At 49.8% G+C, this 17,327-nt stretch overlaps 1 protein-coding gene across 2 annotated transcripts in view; it reads left to right on the top strand.

The window, feature by feature from the left end:
* Positions 1 to 17,327, top strand: part of LOC144472995 (uncharacterized) — a 41,625-nt gene that overhangs the window by 21,283 nt on the left and 3,015 nt on the right. Inside the window, exons 2-3 of one of the 2 annotated variants that reach the window (XM_078186504.1) lie at positions 9,729 to 10,704; positions 10,867 to 10,926. In XM_078186504.1, coding sequence (XP_078042630.1) covers positions 9,729 to 10,704; positions 10,867 to 10,926 — 1,036 coding nt within the window. Of the gene's footprint in view, positions 1 to 9,725; positions 10,705 to 10,866; positions 10,927 to 17,327 lie in introns of both variants that reach the window. The other variant, XM_078186503.1, reaches the window with a different exon arrangement.

The raw sequence follows: 17,327 nt of genomic DNA, 5'->3' as shown, positions 1-17,327 counted from the left end.
CAAGCAAAAAATGGACAAGGCACGAGCGTAGAGGCCAGTGGGTGTAATAAATTTTCAGGCGAATCAATAAAAGCAGCCGTGATAATTAGATTCCTCCGAAAACGGTCGACGACGAGGGTAGGGGACGAGGACGAAGTTTGTTGGAACGATACTGCTGGGGCGGATCGTTTATTTTTGCCGGGCACGAGGCGCGAGGCTACGCTTCCACTATGCTTCCACTATAGTTTGACTATAACACTACGAAACGGATCCAAATACGAATACGAGTTCGAACACGAACACGAACGCGAACGGGGAACCAGTGCATCAGGATTACATGGATCGCTTGTTGTCGCGTCCATGGAGAGTGGGTAGATTAGCTACGGTCGGAGGAAACGGGGCAAATGAGAGTGGTTCGCGAGCAGGCGATCCGCAAAAGGGAGGTTAGGGGATCCAGATTGAAAATCGGTGGTCAGGTAGTCGTAGGACGACACAGTCTGCGACTACGGCCACGTCCAAGTCCGCGTTCTGAACCCGAAGCCGAATTCTTCTCGTATTCCGCGCCTCCTTGCGGCTCCTCGCGTTTCTTCGAGCAGCTCCAACGAGCCCACTGATTTATGGCGGCCATTCATTCTAATCGTCTTGCATCTTGCAGCCCGGAGCAACCCTCCCAACCGCGTGTAGACGCACTTTTCGAGACACCGCCCTCGGCAACCCGTGCCTAATTGAATACAAAAATTCGAATATTTAGTCGGGACCATAAACCATTCGATTAACGAGATTCTTGGCCGAATCTGCATCCGTACCTCGTAAATATGGTCGCGACCGAGCGTCGTTTCTACCGCTCCGTACTCGTATTCCACTCATCGACCGCCTTTGCTTCGAGTTCAGACTTTCGACCGAGTTGTCCAGAAATTCAGACTGCTCGTCGCGTTCGCCGTAACAGCGAATGAGAAATGGCTAAATTGTTGGAAGCGGTGAGCGAGACTTCATTGGTTATCCTCTGAGATTTCAACCGTAGGCGAATAGGAACGTTTTCTTCCGGGAAAGACAACAAACAATCGGGAGAACTCAATAGGCTAATAGCGGGAGTCGGCACACGATAATAAAACGTTCGAACGAGCGATTTGCAAAAAAGGCGGTCGTTTAGGCGAGAGGAGGCGACTCTGGTTGCGACAGAAGAGTGATCTACGAATAGGATGAAATCGCGGCAGTTAATTAGCCATAAATGCATATAATTAACTTTAATAACCGGTTTATAGACTTACGGTAGCAATAATCGTAACAGCTTCGAACGCAGCGGCCATAAAGTAGCTGGTGCAGCAAGCGTACGCATTAAAACACGGATTCGCGTTAATAGACCGAGCGTTTTCATCTTTTATTTGGTTTATCGCCATTTCGCGATCACTTCGAAGCTGTTCCGTGCGCACCACGTTCAATTGCAAAACGCTGAAACGCATTGCGAATCGACGACAAAACAACGGAGGCAATTCCTCGAGATTTGCAAATCCGCGGAGTAATCGTGCACGTCTTGCCTGAATCCCCGGAAATAGATGGAACAGATAGAGGAGTAGGAAGGGAAAAGCGAATCCACGGTATCGGGGACGCATTGTATCGTTTGTCGGCTAAAAGCTTTTTGACGAGGGCTGTAGGGGGTATCGCGAGCATGGAGATAGCTCGAAATAGGTTGGAAAAGGACGATCGATCGTCCTCGGCGGGTAACAGACAAGAAGGAGAACAGAAAACGCGGAGGCTACAAAATAGGAAGCGACCGGAGGTGAAAGAGAGAGAGAGAGAAAGAGAGAGAGAGAGAGAGAGAGAGAGAGGGAGCATCTCCGAAGGGATGAGTTTGCACCTACCTGGTGGTGGTCTACTGATGGCGGACTGACGACCGGCACGCGAGGTCGACACGAGAACCGGAGTCGGAGGCTAGCAGGCAGGGGGTTGGCCGCCCCATCGACTCGTTTAATTAATTAAAAGTGCATTAGCGGGGGTAGACGACTTTACGGGGGTTCCCAGCTACGTGTGTAACGATCCTTCGACCGGAACAGCCGCGCTATTACTTTCGTCAACACGAGAACGCCTCCGGAACAGACGTTCCCATGACGTTTTCAGGCCGAACGATATACCCCGCTCGATTACACAGTTTATCGCGCACCGCGACTATTACGACAACTATTATTTTCTCGTGCGACAAACGTCTAACCGCGAATTCTCAAAAACGCGAGCAAACAATGCTGCGGCGGATATCCCGGCTGCTGCTGGACGACTGGGACGCAGATAAGGATAGAGACGGGGCGAGGGAGATGGGGAGCGAACGTATTATCGGGATTACGCCGGAGAGAACAGATAGAATCAAAGCACCAGGTGCAAATTACAAGGGGGATGGCCAGGTAGCACGGAAGTTTGACGCGCTACCAGCTGACTGGTCTGCGAGCGAAGCGTGTAATCACGCTAATGCGGCGCGTCGTTGGCAAGACTGATCCCGGTTTCGCCACAGGGATCACCCCGGATCGACTTTTCAGTGACTCATGCGCGTCATTGCGTAACTACTCGGACTCGATAACGATAATCTTGCTCCTCCTGCGAGCGAGCGTGATCGTCGATGATCGAGCGCGGAGCAGCGGCGATCCTGATCACAGGGAACGAGCGAGATGACGAATCATCCGGTTGCTCCACCTGGAAATTTAATAAGGTACGATAATGAAATGGTCGGGACGTAAAAAGCTTGGGGTTGGACGAATCCCGGCCGACGGGACGTTTAATCGACACGAGATTGCCGAGCTAATGCTGTTCGGCCCACGGCATCCGATTCAACATACCGTGCGGAAGACATATTTAAAGCCCTCAATGACAATCTTGTCGGAGATGTTTCTCCGATATATCCTTCGTTCGTCGATATGTCAAAAAACGGATTGTTTGATTTAATAGCAATTCGTCGTTGACCTCTGATTTATGGGGTCTCGATACCGTGCCAACCCGAGAAACGTATGTAGAACGCGAGGTTCGTAACGAGGGAATGCGCGAATCGCGTGAGACGACCGTCCAACAACAAGATCGATGACGAGACGACAGGCGAGGCGAGGCCGAACGAATACGGTCGGATCGAACCAAGAAATTCACCAGAGAAAGGTTTCGACGCTGCAGTTAATTGCTCGGACAGCAATAGGGTGGCGGAGCCGTGTTACTGAGGGCTGAGCGTATTGCTCAGCTTCCGCCTTGTCTTTGAACATAATTAACTCTATGCTTATCGATAAGGAATCTATCAAATTTTTTACACGAAAATAAATATAAGATAAAAGAATAAGACCGGGTAACATGTTAATTAACACGAAATTCATAATACAACCGAGAAGAGGGTGATTCCACAAGAAAACATGAAAAAAACAAACATGATATAACATTTCTTTATCCGGGCTCCGTTTTCGAGAAAATTGATTTGAAAGTTAATTCATCTTTGTAAAGAATTCGGCTGTCTATTCTTCGGCCGTAGTTACCCTCGTCCGAGGTAGTGTTTACGAGCATTAATTGTTGCGAACTATGTGGTAAGCGAAATGTTTCTATCATTGTCAATGAAACAGCCGCAATAGAAGAATAAATGACAAATTCAAAAATGAATCAATTTCAAAGTCGATTTTCTGGAAAATGGTGTTCCGAATAGAAAGATGTTATACCAAATTTGTTTTCTATTTTTTCGTGTAGAATCATCCATTGCTCCGTCGTACCACGAGTTCCGACTCGTCCTGTATAAGGAAGAACATATTGTCACCCCGCAGTAACCGGCTCCGCTGCTCTACAATATAACTAAGCAAGAAGATTCGCGAGACGGTGCCCATAATAGGGTGGCAAACGGTTGTTGACAGGGAACTCGTGTCGAAGAGAATTCAATTACGATGGAAAGTGGGGTGCGGAGAGGAGGTGGTTCCCCTTTTTGTGGGCAAACATCGTGAACCGATATCGCAGGGCCACCGCGCGATCTCGACCCTTCGCAGGTTTACGGTTTACGGTTTACTGTTTAGGTACGGTTTACGGGACGATCGAGGGAGGCACCGGCGGTTTGGCACGCGCTCACGCTCGCTGCTCACGCTGACTAAGGTAACGCAAACTGTCGGCTGTCAAACTGCCCGGTGGGAGGGCACGAAAGAACGAAGATGTGCCCACGCGTGCACGTGCCTTTTAATATGCCATAATGCGTTGCATGTCCATATTCATTAAGTAATTTTCTGCCCCGAAAGTCACTGGCCCGCCGACTATTGTCGTCCGACGTGTCCGTATCCACCGCAGACATCGTCGGATAGCGATTCCATTTTTCGCACGTCCAACGAGTCGCGTCCCGAGGGCAAGGCCATAAGGAAAATTCGAAGGGCCGGTTTTTTTCGCTCGATTTTCTTGGCTCACGACATCTCGCAATCTTTGTATCATCGTCGTTCCTCTGTCTTTCATATTTATGACGCGACACGAGAGCAGAGGATTCGCATAAATTTCCGTGCCCTGTGGTTACGGTGAAATCACGCGTCGCGCCGCTTCGGCTTCATTTTCTTCGACGCGGCAACGCGATTGTTTCGCTGTGTCTAAAGGGTACGCGAAAGAATAATTTGGACGACGGCAATTTGTTGGTGTAACGGTAACGCGGTGTACGTGAGGTCAGCGTGGGGAGCGGTAACTGTTCGTCGTGGTCTCATTTAATCGACGACGCCTCGCGATAGGAGCTCGGGTTTTCGCTTTTCGATTTTTTCCTCGTGAATAACATCCACGGGGTTTACAGTCTCTCTAAAATAACATCCCTTCCGCGGATAGATATAAGAAACGAACGAGTGCGCGCGGATAGCCGTCAACAGATAACTCGCAATCGGAAATGGTTGCGGCGAATCCGTGGACGAGCTCTTAGAACCTGGCACGTAGCCGTAGCCCGTGCTGCTTCTACCACCTAAGTGGTATCGCAACTGGGTGAACGAGGCAACCGAGAAGCCGAGTTCTGAGATCAAGTCACGCGTAGCCTAAAGAAAGTTGTTTAAAGGTCAGTGTAGCTCGACTTGCATCACAAATGCCAATCTAGTTACGAAATCTGTAGAGGGAACAATGATACTCTCGTGGAAAGTAATTCGTTCTCTCTCGACGAGATTCCTCCTCCGCGGTAACCTTCTTCTTTTTCTCTCCTTATCTCGGGCCTGGTTCTCTGGAACGCTGAATCGCCGGAAATTCGGAAGCTGTTCGCCAGTTTTCCCACGGGCATGGGGAAAATGTTGATAAAATTGTATGAAATTGCCGAAATAGAGAATGGAAACGGCGCTACCGTGAATTTCCGTCACCGAATCGGATTCGAGTAGATTTTTTCATCAGCAATTTCCAAGAGCATCGCGAATTATATAGGTACATCTATCGGTGGGCCGTATCTCCCATCTTATTCATATCCGCGAAATAATGCTGAATAATTTCGCCATAAATACATGGCGCGTCCGCGTGGGCGTAAAGTAACGATAATGCAAGTAAATAATGGACGCAAGAGTTTTATTACCTAGCCGGCTGAATGGCGAGATAGAATCTACGTGTCCACGGCAGTACAGCCCCCTCGAACGTCGGCCAACGGAAGAGAACGGCACAGGAGAAAAGAGAAAATAAGAGAAGCGGTGCGAAGCCAAGCCGAGAGAGACGAGACAAGACGAAACCGAATGAAACGAAACGAAACGAAAAGGGCCGAATTTGTTTCGCGTTTCCAAAACATTTCTTCCTAACGAGTTACCCGTAGAATCGTACAATGATTTTTGACGAGATGCGGGTGCTGTCGGTGAAAAATTGTCTTTCGAAGCACGCGGATTCTCTTTACCGCCTACGAGGCCCGAACACCGAATCCATCCGTTTTCGTTTTTCTCGCGATCTACGGATCTAGAAATCCTCGTACTCCACCGCCTCTTTTCCGTTGTCTTCGTTCGTCGAGATACGACTCTTCGTCGACTGGTTATTCCTCTTATAGCGTCTCTTAAATAAACTGGCGAGCCGCCTCGAACGGCATTACCGTCTACCTTTACGACTTTATAGACGCGACTCCTTTGTCTCGGCCTCTGTGCGAGTTCTCGCGCTGTTCTCTGAAACGGTTCAAACTTGCGAAATAGATAGTTATTCGATATATAGGTCACCGATTGGAATACCAGCTTCTTATTCACGCTGTTCCCTTCTGTCGCGTCCCGTCTCGTCACGACAATCCAACTTCGAAAGGCTCCGACTTCTCGCGCAAAGATGAATTTGCGCGTGACCAATTAAGAGCCGCGGATCCAGCGATTCCGATCGAGAACCAGTGGATTCTAAGGAGTGCTTGTATCGCATCGGTAGCGTTCTGAGAGGCGTTTCGTTTGGCCGCGGCTGTATCCTCGCGAGACAAACCCGCCAACCCATAAATCGCGAGTCGAATCCGTGTCCGAACTTAATCCTTGATTCCGCCACGCCTCTTTCGGTTCTTTCTTTACGCCTTCGCCTCGAAACTTTCTTCTCTTTGATCGTTACCGTCTCTTTCTTGTTCTACGATCGCGTCGCGACGTTCGCCGCAGACGCGCCGCAGACGGGCCACAGGCGTCGCCCATTTCGCGCCGTCGTTTAAGTAAATTACCGGCTTGCCGTTCGCTCCGGCGAACAACACCGTCGCCTAGACATCATTATTTTCATATAACTTGGTACTACACCTTTTCGAGTTTCGGCAAGCCGGCGATGTCCAGGGGAATCGCTTTCACAAGCATTTGCGAGCGCAAAACGAATCGGTCGTAAAAGCAAAGGTCGAAAAGCTCTTGGCTTCGAAAAATGGCCGACGCCGACGGCACGCTGACGCGGCTGACATTTTCTCTCGCGGTTATCGCGATAAGACGGCTTTAGGTCAGAGGGTGTGGCCTCTCGTCGGATTGATTCGGCGAGCTCGCTTCTGCGCGCTACGGTTCGTTACCGCGAACAGCATGGCCGCTTTCCGCGTTGCGGCTCTTCATCCATCTTACTTGTCCCATTTGGCCCGAGACCCGATAAATAGACCGAACGATAAAGCTGTCGCTATATCGCCGGCGAATTCATCCGATGATTCGCTTTCGATAATTATGATATACGACGGCCCGAGCTGCGGAGTCGGCAGACTCGGACGGAGACGGCGTGGCGCGTCGATGCCGTTGTTGGAATTGTCACACGTCGCATGCCGTCGTATGTCGCTCGTCGGACGCGGCATGTCGCATGTCGCTTCGATCAAATTCGTAGGTTCGAAGACGAGACCACGGGACCCGATAAACGAGTTCTACAATTCTAATTTCCTCCGCGGTTGTTTGTCGATGGAGTCTTTTTTTTATGTTATTTACGCCTCGCGAGCAATCCCGTTGAATCGCGATTTACATTGGTCAATTCAGTACTTTTCCAGACGGCTGGACGCGTCTCGGATCAAGCTCGGCTCGGCTCGGCTCGGCTTGGCTCGACTCGCGCGAGTCGATTTCCTTTTTTTTCTCTTTGCTGCAATCGAAATCGCATCACGCCTATAATTCTATCGGAGGGAAACGATTTATCATGATGTTGGTATAAACGAGAGCAGATCGCCTTTTCGCGCCCGCTCCCGCGCTCGCCGATTACGCGTTCCTTTGTCAGCGGCGGAGACCGCCCGATTGCCGATTGGTCGGAATAAAAACTGCTAGGCGGAACGAGTGAGCGCGAGCTGACACCGACAGAAACGTTTTTCTAGTTGCACGCCAGTTACGATGACGACGCACTATCTATCGACGCTACGCCGGCTATGCGGCGGTGCGGCGTGGGTGTTCGTTCTCGGTCTGACAGATTCGAGAACGCATTATTAACACCGACGACCCTGGCTCTATGATTACGCGCATTAATAGCCGGATGGACGAACTTTGCTCGCGCTCCGCACTATTATTATTACGGCAACGCGAATCGAGAGACATTCTCGAATAAAATCAAAGGGAGAACCAAGAAGAATGGATGCTCCAGGGCGGACCGAAGAGAATAAAGGGAATGGAGGGAACAGAAATGGCAGAGAGACCTAGTCGGCATCGAATTTCATCCCCGAATATGCGTCGCAAACTTGAAACGCGACCAGTTTCGAGTACGCGATACGGTGTCGTAGAAGATATCGTTGAAGGTATCGCAGTTGCCCGCGAATTCGTAGATTATCAAGGTCCCAAAGCGTGCAATCACGTCGGCCCGCGTCGCGTTTCCAATTTCCAGTTCCCAACCGCGCCTTCAGGAAACCTAGGTGATCATTTTCGCGGTAGATCGACCGAAGTTCGACCAAAACCAGCGGATCGCGATCTTCGTCGGTTATTCTAGCTATCGATGAACGAGCACTGAGAGCCGTAACCGAGACCCGGTCAGACGATACGCCATTTAAATATAATGTTTGGCGCGCGACGAGGACGGCGGCGTTCATGGCGAGCACACACACCTATCGTACCTCGCTGCAAACTCATTTTCAAATTGCATATCGGCTACGATCGAGCGCCGCGAGTATACCAATCTTCCGACGATGAATAATTCATTGTGTAAATAATTCATAAATCGCGGTGTAAGCTCGCCGAACGTAGGTCCGAATCGTTCGAGAATTTCCATCGAGAATCCCCTCGATACGCGTTACTTTTCCTCGTGCATTCTTTGCAAAATTTCCTCTCTATCCTGCGAATGACACAACTATTTGACTTTGTGTTTGGCTTAGTGGATAGACAGCTGAACGTATCGGGAGCGAGGAATCGAATATAATTTCTTAACATTCTTCATTCTCGCGCGCACAAAGAGTCGTACACAACGCTCAATAAATTTCCGTCGATAAAATCAAAGCGTTCGATCACCGAATGCCGGTGCCCGTCGTCTTATTGGCAGTCATTCGCGATACTACCGCGAACTCATCTTGTCCGCGCTGCGTCGTGAATTCTTTACGGCTGATTCGCGCTTCAGCATTCATCGTACGTATTCCATACCGTTTCGTTCGATCCATGCCGTAACGGAGACATTGGTCTAGCTAAAAATTTTTGTAAGCGAGATTCGTTGGATTGTTTTCGAAAGAATACGATGTTCCGTTTCGAAAGACAAAAAAAGACGAGAAAAAGAGGAACGATGAAACGACGTCGCGGCCGATCGTGCTCGTCTGCCGAGAAAGAGCGTGAAAGGGGCGTTGCAGCCCGGCGCATTAAAATATTTACGAATGTGGCGCGTTCTATCCACGGAGTCGAGTGGCATTGGTCGAACGCACGGAGAACGCAGCGCACGAGGGCGGCGTTGCGCGTGTACAAATCATGCGAAGAATGACGCAGCGGCGGCGGTTGTGGCGGTGGCGGAGGCAGACTCCCTCCTTGCTATCTTAGGGACGAAGCAGACTACTCCCTTTCCTCTCGGCGTTACTCCCTGTTCCCTTTGGTTCGGGTCGGTCCTTATGCGCCGTCGTGGCACGAGGCGTGGGGTGTCGTGGTGTCGGAGACCTCATGCTGTTGCACAGCCCTCGATGCGTTCGTTGCATATTAACCGAGAACAACGAGCCGTATCGGCGTATGTGCCCTTTCGTGAATCAGCATATAGCAAGTCACTGGTTCGTTTGCCCGTTCCCCGAACTCGCTTGCTTAACCTACTCCCGACTCGTCTCCTCCGCCATCGTCGACGTCGATGTCGACGTCGACATCGACATCAACATTCGGCATCGACATTCTCCGACGAACCCGTTCCGTATGCCCTCGTTCGATCGTCGAATCCCAGAGTCCGTTCCTTAAAACGCCTTTTGCTTCCAGCAGACATCGGACCTGGACACGTTACTGTGCAGACAGGATCTCGACCGACTGCAGAAGCTCGATGAAGATGACCCGGAGAAAGACACCAGGGAGTCCTCGATGCAGATGGAGGACTTCTTCGAGGTCGGAGGGCCGGTGTGCCGTCCGCAAGCCAGCTTCGTGTCGTCGAGGAGTCATCCGACGGGCAACGACGACGACGTGTTCCTCAGGCCGCCGCTGTGGGAGGACATCACCTCGAGCATACAGAAGCTGGACCCGGAGAACGCGGACATGCTCGGTTCGCAGTCCCACGTCAAGATGGAAACGGATGACGTGACGTCGCCGGTTCTGTCGCCCGTCGATATCAAAAGCGAACCGTTGCCACCGCCGCCGACCCTGCACCTTTTGGAGGGTCCTGTCTCGAATTCGGTGCAAACGTTCGCCACGACCGCTGTTGTCACAGCCAACGGTCATCGGAACCCTTCGAACGGGCAGCGGGTCGTTCACCATAGAACACCGACGCCAGCCTTCAAAACCTTCCCCTCGAACAACAACAACAACAATAGCATTCACATCAACAATAACAACAACAGCAGCAGCATCGATAACAACGGCAGCGGCAATGTCGGCATCGGCAACAACGGTAGCGGTACAAATAGTAACAACAATAACAACTGCGGTAACAACAACAACAGCAGCAACAACAACAACAACAACAATAACGATTCGACGCCGAATCATCAGGTCGGTGGGAACGCGTCGTCCCCGATCTACGGCTCGATGACCAGGCTGATGTACATTTCCCCGTTGACGCCACCGATCTCCGATCCTGGCTCGCCGATCGGGGTGGCGCCGAGGCGGACGCCGCCGCCGCCGTACCCTCAACCCTCCATCATGAATCCTGCTCACAGAATTCAGCATCCGGGTATCACTACGAAGTTCAATAGGCGAAACAATCCGGAGCTCGAGAAGCGACGCGTCCACCACTGTGATTTCATAGGTAAGAATTCTGCACGTCCTGGTACCTATTCCCGCGCTTCACGCAACGAGACGATTCCGATCGCTTGCGATCACTCGCGATCGTTACAGATCGAGAACCGTCTCGTCGCGTTTAGCAGTTCGAAGAGCCAAGTTCACGGTGCTCGTAACCATTCTTTTTCAGGTTGTACGAAGGTTTACACGAAGAGTTCGCATCTGAAGGCGCATCAACGGATACACACAGGTGAGTCGATTTCGTGCGGCGAATGGCCGAGATAGCCGGATAGCCGGCCAACAGCGGTTTAGGGGTAAACGGGAGGCAGGGAAGACGGAATGGCCGAGGTAATTAGGTATGTAGCTCATCTACGAAGCGGGACGAAGCGTTCCGTTCGAAAGCGCGAGGTCGAGTCGAGTCGGATAGAGTTGAGGCTCTCGGCGTGGGTAGGGCGCGGTTCTTGCAGCCTCTCCTTCGCCTCTCGCTTCTCTTTCGCTTCTCTCTCCTCGCTTTTCGTCTCCCGTCTCTCGCCTCTCGTCTGTTTCGCGGACGCTCCGCGTCCTGACTCGCGACTCGCGACTTGCAGCCGATCTCTCTCTCTCTCTCTCTTTCTCTCTCCCTCCCTTCCTCCCTCTCTCTCTCTCTCTCTCTCTCTCTCTTCGCTCGACGCTGGCCTCTCCGTCTCGCTTGCCGCTGAAGCGTTTCCGTGTGTGCGCGCAGTGTCGCGCCAAAGAGACTCTACATATATCGTATGTAAACGTATAAGGAACGCGCGAAGCGTGGTATGCGCCTCTCCGCTTCGTAGACTCGAGCTAGCGACCCACATCCTGCCCGTATCCAAACACGCTGCTCGCTAACGCGCTTCTACCCACACCTACGTGTATCCGCGCGTATGCGAAGGAGATCGTGCACGGAGATCGCTAAGATCGTCGAGAGATCACCGGAGATCCTGCTCTCGGCCGAGAAAATTCGCCGGTTCGATTTCACTGGCGACAGATTTTCTCGGGAAACGAGAGACTTGGCCGATGCGTGATTTCGCGCGGTCAACGGTCACCGGTCACCGGTCACCGGTAATCGAGAACGACTCCGTTCCGAGCTGACAGGAGTCCGCGTGTACACGTTGAAGAAAAATTTGCGTTGCCCGAGCATACGGTAAAACAGCAGCAATTCATTACCGTGTAATTCGTTTATTCGAGTTGTGTCCGAGCGTCGAGAAGAACGCGACGAGCGTGCACGTTCGACAACCGCCCGTGGAATGCAAGCCGGAGGCATCTCGTGCGAGATGTACCACTTTCGAATCGGTATCTCGAGGATATGCGAGGCGGTGACCCGTGATCGCGCCCCCCAACTGCCGATCAGCTTCTTGTATATTAGAAACCGGCGCAACTATCGTTGGTTTACTTCCACCGGAAACTTGGGCAAAATCTATGGTGTGGCCGGAATTCCGAGTATGAGGTACTACTCGAACGGTCGAATGTATTCCTATTTGTTCGTCGCGAAACCAGTGTATTTCGAATTGGCACGACGCGGGGTGTCAGCCGTGAATGGCAAGACGAAAGAGGAAAGAGGCAAAGGAAGAAAAGAGTAGTAGAGACACAGTGGCGTAGTCGAGTGTAGCGGTCCACGGGCGCGTGGCACTCGTCTTGAATGAACCTAACCGATGCGAACCGAAGCGGACCGAGGCTGACCGTCGAAGGTAACCGCCCGCGCCCACGTCCAAGCCCGAACCCGTACCGTGCATCACTTGGCTCTCTCTCTCTCTCTCTCTCTCTCTCTCTCTCTCTCTCTCTCCCGCGATCGTCGTTTTATCCTGTGCCATTCGTTCTCTCTCACAAACGCGCACGCGTTCCTTCCTTGACTCGATCCGACCCAGCGACCCTTAGTCTCGATCAGAAAAAAAAAATATCGGTCGACCGCTTATAAATTATACCGCGTCCAGGCCGAAACGTCTATATTCGAGGACTGTTCGAGAATGGTTCGTGAGCGGACGTCGATCGGTCCTCGATCGATTCTCGATCTCGAACCTGATCGACGCGAAGGCATTGCGGCGCGTTTAGTATTCTGCTAATACAACAACGCGCGTTATACCGCGTGTAACGTGTACACGTTGCGTGCTTGTTAATAGGAAAATTTCGTGCCCGTCGACAAGCTCGATCGACAGAGTTTCGCGTGAGACAACCTTGGAGAGGCTCGTTTGTTTTTATTATTATTATTATTAATTATTTATTAACGGGCTAGTAAGACCCTTTTGTGTTACATAGAGGTTGTATATATACATAGTCCGGAATACATTTAAATAATATAAATTAAAAATTATGATATAAGAGTGTGTCATGAAGTAATTACAGAATGTGTGTTTTAATGGCTAGAGTTGCTGCATTTGTAAATTGGTTCAATGAATTGCCAAAGATGTTGATTTTTGTATTAAGTTTATTTGCTGTTCTTAATGTTCCGGTTATACAATTCTGAGATCCCAAATTGGTTTTAAAGTAATCTACGTGAAATAATTCTTTTGACCGTATTGCTTTAGCAGCATTGGTTCATAATGGTGCGAATAATAAGATGTAGATGTTCCAATTTTAAATGAAGCGAATCTTAAGAATTTGTGCTGTATTGTTTCTAACTTATCGATATAACACTGTTGGTGAGGATTCCATATTTGTGAACCATATTGAAGATGGGGAAGAACTAGCGATGAGTAATGAATTTTTCGGGTGGTCGGATTTTTGAAATCTTTTAAAGTGTCTGATTAAGAATCCCAGAGATCTGGATGCTGAGTTTGTGAGATGGGAGAAGTGATCGGCGAAGGAAAGAGTTTGGGAGAAGTGTATTCCAAGATCGCAAACTGTATTACGGTTCATTAAAGGTGTATCACCGATGTAATAGGAGAACTCTATTAAATTTCTGTTCCTTGTGAATTTTAGGGAGTGACATTTGGAGACATTCAATTTCATCACGTTTATATTGCACCATTCTTGAAGTCTGTTGATGTCATCCTGTATGCTTATAGCATCATTCAGAGTACGTACCGTACGGAAAATTTTTAGATCATCTTACAGGAACGAAGAATTTTGGTTAGATCATCAATAAATATGATGAAGAGCAGTGGTCCGAGATTAGATCCTTGGGGTACTCCGGATATAATGTACGTAGGTTCAGACAATTGGCGGTCAAACTTGACTCTGAAGGACCTATCACGTAGATAACTTTCAAACCATGCAAGTAAAGTGCCTGACAAGCCAAACGCACTCATTTTTCTAATCAGAAGAGTGTGATTAGAGTATGATTGGAAGAGTGTGATATCTAATTTTTCGCGTGTTCGAAGCGAGCGTTATCGAGATTAACCCGTAAGTTACAAAAAAGCACATTCGCTCTGACAATCGGTCTCGCGGATAACCGCGAAATCCATAGAAAAGGAATTCCATCGACGTCGGGAAAAAGTTTAATGAGACGTTTCTATCTGCGTTTTATGTACATATTGGGTTGGCAACTAAGTAATTACGGATTCAAAATAAGATGGAAAATTAAATTCTTTTGCTTAAAAATATAAGTTTATTCAAATAGGCAAATCAATTTTGACACTGCCTTTCTTTCAAGACTTCATTTTAATATACTGTATATAACTGTATATAACTTGCTTTTTTGGAAATAATGTAATAAAATATGTCTGAAACGCGCGCCTTGCCCTTCCATTTTCAAACTGTAATAAAAACGGAACTAAATAATTAATCGGTGCAGTTTTCTTACTAAATTAAAGGTGGAAGTCCAAAGAGCAAGAAAACAATATAGTTCAGGTGCTTTAATCCTGCCTTTTTGGAAATAATACAATAAAATATGTCTAAAATGCGCTTCTTGTCCTTCCAGCTTTAAACAGTGATAAAAACGAAACTAAATAACTAATCGATACAATTTTCTTACCAAATTGAAGATGAAAGTCCAAACAGTAAGAAAACAATATAACTTAATTACTTTGAACACGTTGATAAAACAAAAGAATGTGCTAAGACCATCAATTAACAAGATCCGCAATCACTTAATTGCCAACCCAATATTTTGGTATCTATGCGGGCTGTGTATCTGTCATTCGAGACTCGCGAAAATGCTCGCGGTGCGCAGATAGTCAAAACGGGACAACTTCCACGCTTTTCGTCGGCGTTATTTGGCGATTCGTTTTACGTTTCTTCCGGTTCCCTTTCTCGGTTTCCAACCTTCCGTTAGGACGGGGAACCGATTACACGATCGAGCCAGAGTTGCGTGTTACGGTGAGAAATGTGGCGACAAAATTGTGCTAGAATCACGATCCACGATGCCGCGGCGTATACAGACGCGTGCCGTGAATCGAGAGCCGAGAGCGGAGAGACGAGAGACCAGAGAGTCGAGCGACGAGGCGTGCATTCGCGGGAGGTCACCATCTTTTTCGCATCTCGTGTGCAACGAAGGAGCACGCAACGCGACGAGATGAAACGCCACGCGTTTCTACCCATAGATACGAGCGCGCGGTTCACGGCACGGCTCGACGATTGCCGTGCAAACGAGCGGAGAAGTCTCACGATGTGCTTGCACGAGCACGCGCTAGACAAGCAGCATTCCTGCTTCATCCACGCTTCCAAGTTGGCCAGATTTCTAGCGTACCCACCTCGGAATAACATCGATATTGCCCGGAACTTCCAACGTTGCTGTACATTAAAAAAATCAATTTTCTTCGATCGATTAATCGTGTCTACCCGCTTCGATATCGTTCCCGCGGCTTGGTTGGTGGAAAATGTTAACGGCGCTCATCTACCGTTACACATAACTCGATGGTCGTTAAGTAATAAGTGGGCTCGAGTACCGGCAGGACGCTCGACCGACCGATAACAACGTCGAGTGGAGGTCACCGCGATAGGCAAATTTTAACGCAGTCGACGGCACCGGTTGCAGAAACTGACTCGGGGGGTAATAGCGATTGGGCGTGAAACAAGGCAAAGACGTCCGCACGTTTGAAAATCGAGTCGCGATACCAGGGCGATGGTGCGGGCTCGATACCGGTCCTGTACCGGCTGCTCGAAACACACCGCATCGCACACGCCACACGTCACACGCCACACACCACACGCCGCACATCGAGACTGCGGTGAAAGTGATCCGAAATTAACGGGGACGCGTTGTGGCTCGTAGGCGTGTTGTCGAGCCAAGGAGCGCACACGACTCAGCGATACACCACCTGGAACGTTATCAACCTCTCGTAAAAACTCGTCCCGAGTGGAGAGCCGCGAAGCTTCGCCGATTTAATCGGAAACCAAACGTAGCCGTGAACGCGACGACTTTCGAACATAGTTTCCCGTTTCCATCGTCTGTCACGAAAGCATCGCGATTTTGCGTGGAAATTTACAGAATCGCGACGGCCTGGTTTTTTCCTATTTGCATAGTCCGGCGGTGCACGATGCTCGCTCGCGACATGCTGCTCTCGGTCGCGTGCCCGATCGCAGGAGATCGCGAGAAATCTGCGGCTAAGAGCGTCGGATAACCCGTCTCGCGTCGATTACCCTCGGAAAAAAAGACTCGGCTGCAAAAAGAAAAAGAACGTCGCGGCTGAGCATGCTCCGCGTCGCACCCCGTGCAAGACGCAAACAACTGGATTCCGTGCCAGCCGCGATCCAGGAATCGCCGATCGAATGACTTAATACTTGCCAATTAGATGACGGCGCGAGCAGAGAGACGTCGCCTTTCTATTTTTAAACGCGATCGCGGCTTATGCATACACGGCAGTTATCGTTTCCATCGTACCGCTTGATCTTTTCGAAAAGTCAGGCAGAGGAAGTTCGATGAAGAAAGAAAATCTGTCGCGGAAAGCAAACTTGAAAGACCCCTTTCCTTACCGTCTCGGAGAAATCCTCACGGAATTCTTATGAACGAGCAATACCGTGAATGGATACCGCTCATGGTGGTAATACCGATTGTATGGGAGTCGCGCGTTCGACTAAGACCGGTTAGGGTCGTCTCCATACCGAGAGAGCGGGAACGGGAGAACGAGAGAACGGTAGAACGAGGGAACGAGAGAACGAAGGAAAAAGAGAAAAAGGAAGGAGAAGAGCCGTTTCGTAGAGGAGAACAACGAGTCAGCGGCACGCGTGGGTGTATTTCTCAGCTATCGAGTCTCCTCTTCCCTTACAGCTTCCCGATGCATACGCACACCTTTCTACCGCCCCGAAAGAATTTCCGTTCATTTATCCGTACTCTAACGCGACCCGAGCCTCCGTACCTTTTCGTGTTCTGTCCATTCAAACGTGCCTGCCCTATGATTTTCCGAATTCTGGTGTCGTCTGTTTTGCACGAGAAGGGTAGTATTGATAGAATAGAACACGAGAGATTGGGAGCGCAAAGGAGTACCGGTACGATTAATCGGCGGTTGGACCGAGAAAAGGGACCCATCAAAGAACAAAGCGCTGCTCTTTGCTCGACCGATAGGTGTACCGAGAACCTAAGGCTACGAGAGATGCCGCGCTGACCTTTAACTGTACCCGCATGCCGCAACACGCTCACCTGTATTCCAGCGCAATCCGTTTGCGTTCGCGATCGCGTTCTCGCAGCACCGATACCGCTCCTGCTCCTGCTCTTGCTCCTGCCACTACTCCCGACTCGGACTTCGCATCGGTGAAACAACTAGACGT

The sequence above is a fragment of the Augochlora pura genome, chromosome 7 (assembly GCF_028453695.1).
Source record: "Augochlora pura isolate Apur16 chromosome 7, APUR_v2.2.1, whole genome shotgun sequence".
Classification (NCBI taxonomy): Eukaryota; Metazoa; Arthropoda; class Insecta; order Hymenoptera; family Halictidae; genus Augochlora; species Augochlora pura.
This window is presented reverse-complemented; position numbering and strand designations above follow the sequence as displayed.